This window comes from Seriola aureovittata, chromosome 23 (genome assembly GCF_021018895.1).
Source record: "Seriola aureovittata isolate HTS-2021-v1 ecotype China chromosome 23, ASM2101889v1, whole genome shotgun sequence".
NCBI classification, from domain to species: domain Eukaryota; kingdom Metazoa; phylum Chordata; class Actinopteri; order Carangiformes; family Carangidae; genus Seriola; species Seriola aureovittata.
In genome coordinates, this window is record NC_079386.1 from 18,524,329 (window position 1) to 18,534,886 (window position 10,558).

The window sequence follows — 10,558 nt, forward strand, 5'->3', positions numbered from 1 at the left end:
TCTTTGCAGCCTGTGCACACAGCTGATAATTATTAATGTACATACAACAGTCCTTCATGAAGATTATACTGTTTATACAGAGGTGTTTCTGTTATTCAGCATATCTTTGTTGATATAAATGGGTTGGACAAAATAATATAAACTTATAAACGTATATAACTGCTTGTAATACCAAGCAATACACCATGAATGAATGAATCCAAGTTTATGTTAAGTTCTATGTGCTTCTATACAGTACATAATATATACAGTTCATCATACTATTTGCCTTTTTTTTTAATCCTAATAAGTAACATACATTATGTTTGATCTTAATGAATTAGGAGAAATCTGTAAAATAACAGTTTTTCTCTGTAGAAATATTAATGAAACGTTCTGTACATTTATTGTTTATACACTTTATTTGAATTAGGATATTTTACTTTAATTTAACAGTTTTTGTTTGGTCATTTGACCATTTTTTAAGATTTCTTTTTTACAGTGTAGATCTCATTGTTTTTAGAGACATAGTTTCATCAAGGACAGCCATGGTTACTGCACTAATTAGCTAATATCGCAACATTTAGCTTTTGCTAATTAGTGCCCTCACAGAAACCAGTATGTGATTTATGTTTGCTGCAGGACACCACATACAGTGACCAGCAGGCCTCAGGCTGTTCCCACTGTTTGCCAGTAGAGGGCGACAGAGTCCAGAGTCTATTTTCAGTACCTGAAAACTTTACCTGATCCGCTGACACTGATTCTCCAACGTGTATGAAGGGAAGCAAACAGAAAGCGAGTGAAGTATCAGCTCATGACCTATAACAGTATTTATGCAGCTGATGCTTATTCACTTATGAGTTATTTAAAGAGTGATTTAGTAACTTGAAATGCTGGACACATTTCAAAATCAAAGAATTCAACATGTCCACTCTATTTCCACTTCCTTTATTTACATTAAAAAAACAGTATAAAGTGTTACAGCGTTGTAAAAAATAAATTCTGTACAAAAGTTTGTGACTGTTAGAAAACAATCAGGTCGTGAAGGATATCTACAGATATTTACAGAAGAGCTTCGGGGCTGAAATGAAAACATTGTGATCTACAAGGGAAAGAAACTGATTTGTTTTTCTCAGTTTACATGTGTAAAAACTGAACAGATTTCAGTCGGGGGTGGAATGAAAACAGAAAAACTGCTGAGCGTGGTAGTAGTGTCACAAGAACTAAATAAAAACCTTTAACTCATGCTTCACTTACAAGCTTTTTCCAGGGCTTTCAAAACCAAGATGTGGTTACGAGCTGTGGAAAAAAGCTGGTAAATAGATGATTTTCTGTTAAGACTTTTGTTGTCATCATATGAAACCCTCTTAACTGCCATCTGGGTCATTCTTTATGGTTTTCCTTCGGTTTCAGGGTTTTATGCTTCTTGAACAGTTGCGGAAAATGTTGAATTTTCTCCTAATGAACACCAAAAATATGTGGGAACCGAGACCAAGCCTGTTATTTCACGTATATAAGACCAAGAACATTTGATTTTTCAATCAAAACTTAATTTTCTTTTTTTTAAATTAAAGGTAATAGTCATGTGTTTAAAAACAGGAAACAGGCGCTGGTGATATTCTATAATTTTCATCTTGACCAGCTGTTAGTCACACATATTATTACATGGTCTTTAAAATAAATTATATATTTGTGTTTTAAATGCTTTGAAAGATTTACTTCTTCAGTGTGAACCATTGGGTTTGGAGCTGAGCGTCGGACACACTGTTGTTTTAGACAATAAGGAAAATACAGAATAACACCAGACTGATCCTTTAAAGGTTGAACTGAACTGGACGCAGATGTAGAATAACTTCTCCCAACACGGGATTGGCTGACAGCATCATCACAGCTAATTCAAATGATCAGTACTTTTTTTATATAAAAAATATGAAATATTTCAATAAAAAATTCTGCAAAAAATGTCTGTTTTGTATACAAATCCACAGTTTTCTGTCTTGTTTGGAAAAGATATTCCTCCATGTTGGAGGACTGACAAAAACAAATTCACATTCTTAATAAAACCTGTAGCTTTAGTAAAAATGAGTAATTAATAAATGATCTTTGGTCCCTTTAACATAGATTAAAGTTGGAAAACCACAAACCTTTAATTGTTTTAAAGTTGTCTCTTTTTCACCCATTTGTTCTAAACCAAACAGAGACATTAAAACCAGTTGCTTCCTGTGCAGCAGGAAAAGAGCTACGTATGGATTTAGCTTCATTAACATATGAAATTGTTTGCAGACGACTACGTCCTTTCTACAAGTCTTCCAACATGGCGGCTTGGCCCGTTTTTGCGGGTATCGTCCTGAAGCTTCTAGCTGGCCATCCACAGGGTGAAGGGGATGAGGATGGTGGGCAGGGCAGTGCTGGAGGATATTCCCAAACACACCATGGACAGGAGCCCGAGCAGCGCCGTCAGGAGGACGTTACGCCGGTCCCGGATCAGCGACTTCATCCACTCACAGAACTGGAGAGAAAAGAATTGGGGGTGACAACAGGGGAAAATATAATTATTATTATTATTATTATTAATAAATATTATAGAAAATCTTTTTATTTTATAGCAGCAAAAGAATTCAAATTAAAAGGGGAAATAAAAAATGTAAAGAGAAGTTGTGAGATAAATTGTTGCTATTTTAATTCTTATGACGTCAACATTATTTATTTAATAATATTTCTCTTTCAATTTTACCCCTAAGCCAATAAGATCTAATGCAAGTTCACACAGGATTGTGGGAGCTGTAGTTCTAAAACGTGCCTACAACGGGGACATGGGTGTGTGTCGGGGGAAATCCCTGATTTATCCAAGACAAACAAGAACACACGATTTACCAAAAGAAAAAAAAAGAAAAGAAAACGTCAGGCTCTCAGTGAGTCGACCTCTGGTCAGAGATCCAAGAATATAATTGACCTGTTGTTTATTTTACTGTGGGGCCCTCTGAGGCCCCTGGTAGAGCTCCTGTTGCCTCCCACCCCCCACCCTGACGCTTTAATGAACCTGTAGGAAGCAGAATGTGAGTCCTCGGCTGCAGCCAGGTCAGACGTTTAGGTTAGCAATTACAGGAAGTGAAACTCGATCAGGGGAAAGTCTCTCTGCTGAGGGGGTGGGGGTCAGTGGGGGGGTTGATACAGGGTATGAATGCACAGACAGGCCACGCCCCCTCACATCCCCCACATTTTACACTTTAAATATGTCTGAGACAAACCTCTAACAAGAAATAGACATGATGCCGATTTTCATTCTCTGACTTAGATCAACAGAAGAGTAACAGAGGACGGCTTTTAATTTGATTTAAGTTCAAATGTATAAATATATATATATATACATATATTTGTATGTATATACCCATATTTTCACAGCTAACTGAAATTAAACCCATTTTTTTCTGCAAATCCATTCAGTGTATTAACATTCAGTAGCTCTCACTATATATAGTTATTTATTAACAATTTCAGTTAACAATATTTTATCAATATATTAACGCGGACTCTCGCTGTTGCAGAAAGTACAACACGAGCTTTACTGCATCTTCAAAACAAGACAGAGGACATTTAGTCGATATTGTCCCCAAAGACACAAATATTCCGTCCATCGAACGATAAAAAAGATTTTTAACTGGTGAAGCTCTGTTTTCAAAATAAAACAAAGAAGAAGCAGCTCAATGCATCATGGGAAATGGGTTACAATCTTTGTTATGGTGCAGAGCAGACTGAATGTTTCTGAGTCTGAGGATTCTGGGAAATTAAGTGTTTTTAAATGACCTTCTGGGTTTTTACTCTTTAATCATCCTTTATTGGAACAGATGAGAGGCAAAAACAGTGCAGGAGCCTCTCCGCCGCCTCCTTCATCATCATCATCATCATCATCATCATCAGCCTGCACTGACCCTGACTCTCTGCTGCTGTTTGGTTTCTGGCAGTCTGGTTTCCAGTCTGAAAGCAGCTCTTGTTCTCCGGACTTTTCCGAGCAGCGACCCAGATTTTCCTCTCGTTTAAAAACAACCTCTCTCACTCAAACACTCACGACGTGACCCGGAGGCGGAGGGAGGAGGCGGAGCCACAGCAGCTCGTTTCACGTTGATGTTTTTAACCTTCTGCACCAGAACGATCACAAGCACTAAGACCAATGAGCAAACGTCTTTATGCTATAATAAATGGCATTAATAATGCTGAGTCACTGACGCTTCAGCAGCATGTAACTGTTGTAGCTGCTCCAGGTGGAGATGGTTCCCAACCTAGGGGTCGGGTCCCTCCAAAGGGTCATTAGATGAATCTGAGGGGTCGTGAGATGATTCATGGGAAATATTGGATTGTTTTATTGTTTTGAAATGAAACAATGTCAGAGGTTTGGAGAGGGAAGGAGTTATTGTAAGAGGTCAGACGGGTTGGTTTAATCTTAAATGACACGTGAAGTTTTTTATAAACTCGCCATGGTTCATTTTAAAGCTCCATATTTTATTCTTCTTCTGTGTTTTATTTGCAGTGTTGATCCATGAGAAGATATATTTGTGGTTCATCTCAGTGTAGTTTTACATCTCCTCTCTCAGGCTTCTCTCTGGAGCTCTAGTAACAACAGGTCAGTGAGCCAATCAGAAGAGAGGAGGCTCTGAGCCTCTCTTCTGATTGGCTCACTGTTTTCTGAGTGATCCAATAAAAATACAGCAGATTTCAGGTAAAAACACTCAGAGAAACCAAATCCTGCAAGGTTTGGATGGTGGGTCCAGGTGGGCGGGGCTTGGTGACTGCTTTGTTGTGACATCACAAAGTTCCAGAAGTCCTGACGGCTGGTTTTAAGGCTCAGTTTCTGAATACAGGCTGTGTGCATTTCTCTGTGGACTGAGGCTTTGATACTTTCACAGTATTAATATAGAAGCTAGAGCTGATCTATAATCACACTACACATGGACACACACCTTTAGACTGGAGGAGCTTTAAGGGAAAAGTAACTTGTAACTGCAGCTGTCACATAAATGTAGTGGAGTTAAAGTGTAAAGTAACGTGCGTGATGCTCTGTACTGAGTTTACATTGACTTAATGGATCGTTTACAGACTGTTGAACTTTGTGTTATAGCATTATTTTTCTCATTTCTTTTGTCAGGTTTGCACAAACACTTACTAAATGAAACTCTTTTTCCTCCTTTACCGGCTGCAGCAGATAAAACCTCCTCACAGCCTCTAAACAAACCGAACCAGAGCAGAACTGTGAGGAACTCACTGGTTCATTGGAGCTTGTGTATTTTATGAGGCTGCAGACCGCCTGCCTGACTCCTGCAGCTGGATCGTGCAGATGCTGATGTCCCTTCATTTAAACCACAGTAAAGTTCTGCAAGAAAACCTTCACGTGCACCGATGAGCTGATGAAGAGACCAGAACCATCAGACCACTTCCACCTCGGCTCGCAAAACCGCCGCTTGCAATCCTCGCGTAAAAAGCGCCAAATTCTCACCTGGTCTGTCTGCAGGCTCTGCGCCGTCCCGTAGCGGCAGTAGGTGACGAAGTGCTCGCAGTTGTTCCACAGCAAGCTGTAGGACACGGTGCCGACCAGCCGCTCCGCCCGCCGGGCCACCTCCTCCCCGGACAGCGGGCTCCGGCGCACCGCCCGGTCCATGGCGTTGAGCAGGATCCCGGCTCCGTACGCGAAGTCCTCCACCGAGTCCACCCGGATGCTGGCGCGCTTGGAGAGCACCCCGAGCAGCAGCCGCGTGTTGGTCACCATCTCCTGGATCTGCCGGCTGTCGGCCGTCAGCACCGGCAGGATGTCCGGGATGAGGTGCGCCACCCGGTTGTCTCCCAGGTAGATGCCGAAGTGGGTGAAGAGAGTCCGCGGGACCTCCAGCAGGTCCCCCCGCTGAAACTTCTGCGGAGCTCCGGCGGGCTGCGGCGGAGAGTCATCCCGCTCACAGCGCCTGGTGAGCGGCGGGTCTCCGCGCTCTCTGGCCAGAGGAGGCAGCAGGCTGGAGAGCTTGATGTGGGCGAGGAGGAAGAGTTTCTCCAGGAGGAAGGTGAGTGTGTCCAACATGTCTGCAGCAAAGAAAAACTCAGAGGACAGAAGAGAGAGAGGAAATCTGTCTGACTCGCGTCTGCTCTACTTCTCTCTGTCCTCCCTCTCTCCTCTCTGAAGACTTCTCTTCCTCCAGGGAAGTTTGGAGACGGAGGAGGAGGAGGAGGAGGAAGAGGAGGAGGACCGTGTGACGTTAGAGCTGCTGAGAGGTGAGGAGGGAGAGACATGAACAAGTTGGTCTTTATTTTCTCTGGTGCAAGGAATTAAAATAATGTGACTATTAAAGCTCCTCCAGTGTAAAGGTCTGTGTCCATGTGTAGTGTGATTATAGATCAGCTCTAGCTTCTATATTAATACTGTGAAAGTATCAAAGCCTCAGTCCACAGAGAAATGCACACAGCCTGTATTCAGAAACTGAGCCTTAAAACCAGCCGTCAGGACTTCTGGAACTTTGTGATGTCACAACAAAGCAGTCACCAAGCCCCGCCCACCTGGACCCACCATCCAAACCTTGCAGGATTTGGTTTCTCTGAGTGTTTTTACCTGAAATCTGCTATATTTTTATTGGATCACTCAGAAAACAGTCAGCCAATCAGAAGAGAGGCTCAGAGCCTCCTCTCTTCTGATTGGCTCACCGACCTGTTGTTACTAGAGCTGCAGAGAGAAGCCTGAGAGAGGAGATGTAAAACTACACTGAGATAGTTTTTATATCTTCTGATGGATCAACACTTCAAGTAAAACACTGAAGAAGAAAATATGGAGCTTTAACATAAACACAGCTTTAGAAAGTTCACACTGTGGTTTGTTGGAGGATGATTTTTCTTGCAGATGGTTTTTACTGTATGGACTCAAACTGTTCCTCACAGAGACATAAGTACAAGAACACACACAACTCTCTTAACTCAAAGCCGACCAAATGCACTCATAATTTCCACCACAGCAAATGTCACTCACACTCACACACACACACACACACACACACACTCACACTCACACACACACACACACACACACACACACACACACACACACACACACACACACACACACTGAGCTGTGTGAACTGCAGCCTCAGCTCTTTGCTGAGGCTGGTGACGACACAGACTCCCAGCTCTGTGTGAAGCTGCTTCTCAGATGATTAAAGGGCTGTTGCACTGATTTATTCTCCTGCGTCCAGTGACTCACCGACGACCTGGAGTCTGTCGTCGTCGTCAGCCTCAGACCACATCCAGTCATTTAAATCCACTGACGAGTCATTTTACACAGCTTTTCAGAACCAGCGTCCAGAGTGTGAATGATGTGAAAACACAGAGTGATGACGTGGATCAGCTCAGTGATCTCAGGTCTGAGCTGCGAAGACGACCTTCTTTAACCTCTAACTTTGGCGGCCATCACTCATTTTAAATGTAGATGTATCCGACACACCTGAAAATGCTTTGCGTCACCAGCTGTGCCGCCCCTCACCGGGTCCTGTCGCCTAGCAACCTTGACAACGCATTACTCTTAACCCTAACCCTTAAACTCATGATGTAGGCTGAATGCCAGATGTTAACAGACGTAATGTCACCGCCCCGTCACTCGGCCACGAGTGGATCTGACGATGGCTCCGTCCACGCGACGACGATTTCATTTCCTTTCCTGCGTTTTCTCCTCCCGTCCACACGACTGGAGTTTTCCAGCGCCGAAAACCGAGACTCTCAGAAACTGCTGACCCTGTTTAATTTGGAAACTCTGCAGTTGTGTCTCACCCACGGTCTCTCCTGATTGGCTGTCATCAGCCTGGACGACCAGTGGTGAATACAACATGATGATGAATGACAGTGTTACTGACGTTGTTGTCTTTGCAGCTGTTGTTCACTTACTTTCTGTTTCAATGCTACAACTGTCTTTGTTGTTCCGTGTACGTAGTATTTTGTGCATCTAATCAACTACAGAGTGGACGATCTACTTCCTGTTTACAGCAGTTTACCTGGTCATGTATGTGTGTGTTTTCAGGTGTGCTGCAGCCTGGGAGCAACTAAAAACAGAAATATGAGTGGATTTAACTTTGATATTTCAACACCGGACACCATGATGTCTCATAACAGAAATGCTGTTGCAATATTTGCGACCGTTGGCAGGATTTCGTCATCATCACCGTCATCACCGCCATCACCGTCATCACCGTCATCACCGTCATCATCGTCATCATCGCCGTGCTGCTGCAGCTTCTCTCAGCCTGAGAACAAACAGACTCTTCACAGGAATCTCAATGAAGCCGTTTACAAAGGAAACACCAGCAGCGTTTTAGTCATCTGCAGCTTCAAGTGTCGTCCAAGTGTCTGAATGATGCTGGACGCCACCGTCAGCAGCAGGAGGAGGAGGAGGAAGACGAGGAGGAGGAGGGAGGAGGAGGAATCCACTGAGCTGCTACAATGAGGACTGAAGCTTCTCATTTCTGTCACTCACTCATTCATCAAACTCCTGCTTTTCTTCTCTTTCCTCTGCAGGGAGGAAGAGGATTTTGGGATTAAGGGCAGATTATGGAAACAAACACACACTGATCCTTCACTTAACCCCCCCTCAAACACACACACACACACACACACACACACACACACACACACACACACACATAAACACCACCCCTGCTGAGTGGTGTTGAATGACTGTAGATGGATGAGATTTGGCTGCTGAATGTGAGTGTTGATGTGACCCCGACTGAGTCGCTGCATAAAGGTGAATGGAGCTGAGTGACAGCTGACTGCTTAGTGAGTGTGTGTGAGTGAGTGTGTGTGTGTGTGTGTGTGTGTGTGTGTGTGTGTGTGTGTGTGTGGGGGGGGGGGGGGTGTTGCCCTGCATGGTGCTAATGCTCTCCAGCAGTTTGGGGAGGAGATGTGGGAGTTTTTAATGGGATAAAAACCTGCAGATTATTACAAACAAAAGATAAATTAGCATCTTTTTTCCACAGGTGACACTTCAGGATCCACGTTGGTTTTAAATCCTCAATAAAAGTTCAACATTTTTGAGTTGACTGCAAAACTGCACAATGAAACTTAAGTGCAAACTTTTTTACATACGAGCTTTCTTTCGTTGGAAACAAGGAAATTTGGCGGCCGAACTTCCGGAGCTTCAACCTCCAGATTCTTCAAGCAGGATGAAATTACTTACAATAAGATTTGTGCAATTCTTGTTTTGAGACAACAAAACCACACTGGCGACATCTGTGCACACCCAACTTCTGAATCTACAATCTGGTCCGGCCATTAAAACCGTTGTACAGACATTCATGTTCCCCAGATGTCGTCGCTGAACGACCTCCTTTGAACCGAGAGAAAGAACATGGAGCTGCAGACAATAACAAGTCTGGATACTACATGTAAGATAATACCCTAATAATATTTTAACAAGCTCTTTAAAAAAGGATATTTTGACAGCAGTCACGTGTTAAATCAGATCAGAAACCCGACCTGATCGTTGATCGTTCAGGCGAATCGACCTAAATTCAGCACGGCTCTAAAATTAGTCTTGGCATCGCCTCATCAAAAAAAGAACCAGGTACTATCCACAACTTTTGGCCAATTGAAAACCAATAAAGTCGAGCCGAGTCGAGCCGGCACCATGTGGTGGACAGTCGTGTACAGTTTAATTTGTTTCCTGTGCACACGACCATAAAGTTTTATAGTTTGAATCTCAGCTGTTGCCCGGTGATAGTTTACGTAGGATAAGACACGTCGACCATTTAGTGAAGCAGGAGTCAGGAGAAATATCCACAGGAACAAGCAACAACAATGAATCTAATGAGCTCTGAAGCTCCCGGCGCTCTCTTTGGCGTTCCTCGGCCAGTACAGGAAGTGCAGCGAGTCTGTACGGGATCGGGACTTGGACGGGTTCGTAGTTCTGAACGGTTTCAGAAAGTGAGCGGCCACGTTAAGCCATGAGGGGGAACATCACCACACAGCACTCGTGAGTTTTAACCTTATTTAAAGTTCAATTTACATGGCGACAGTTCGGTGACACGTGAGAGACGAGGAGGCGAGAGAGAGCGAGAGCTTTAGAGAACGGGGTTATGGCGACAGACACCAAGAGGCATGACGAGAAAAGAATAGTGATGGATGAGACATAATTTATCTCCTTTTATCCTCCATGACAGAGAGAGAGAGAGAGAGAGAGAGAGAGAGAGAGAGGCTGTGAATGTGTTGTTTTAACTCTGTCAGTCTGAGCAACACAAAGACGACATCTTGACAAATGATTCAAGAGACGACCTGCAGCTCTCACACTGATTCACACACACACACACACACACACACACACACACACACACACACACACACACACACACACACACACACACACACACACACACACAGTTCCCATGCTGTCTGCATGTGATGAATGTTAATCACATCTTTCATCCTCACTTTGTCAGTCTGATGCTGAACCTGCTGTTTGTGGGAAACGAGTCCTTAAAGGGGCAGTTCACCCAAAACACCAGGAAGTTTTTTCGGTTTATTTGTTTGTTGTTTTTTAACTGTTTGTAACTTGGACAAATGGACC

The 10,558-nt window shown here is 43.4% G+C and overlaps 1 protein-coding gene across 1 annotated transcript; it reads right to left on the reverse strand.

The window, feature by feature from the left end:
• Positions 1-911: 911 nt before the first annotated feature.
• Positions 912-6,177, reverse strand: LOC130163988 (lecithin retinol acyltransferase-like). The gene is made up of 2 exons (XM_056368327.1): positions 5,468-6,177; positions 912-2,488 (listed from the first exon to the last, which is right to left on the reverse strand). The coding sequence occupies exons 1-2, from the start codon at positions 6,038-6,040 to the stop codon at positions 2,336-2,338; spliced, it is 726 nt and encodes a 241-aa protein (XP_056224302.1). The 5' UTR covers positions 6,041-6,177; the 3' UTR covers positions 912-2,335.
• Positions 6,178-10,558: the final 4,381 nt, after the last annotated feature.

Coding starts and splice junctions, on each gene's coding strand:
- LOC130163988 (XM_056368327.1), bottom strand. CDS start 6,040: ATGTTGGACACACTCACCTTCCTCCTGGAGAAACTCTTCCTCCTCGCC. Junction 2,489..5,467: donor AGAGCCTGCAGACAGACCAG/GTGAGAATTTGG, acceptor TTTTCTCTCCAG/TTCTGTGAGTGGATGAAGTC.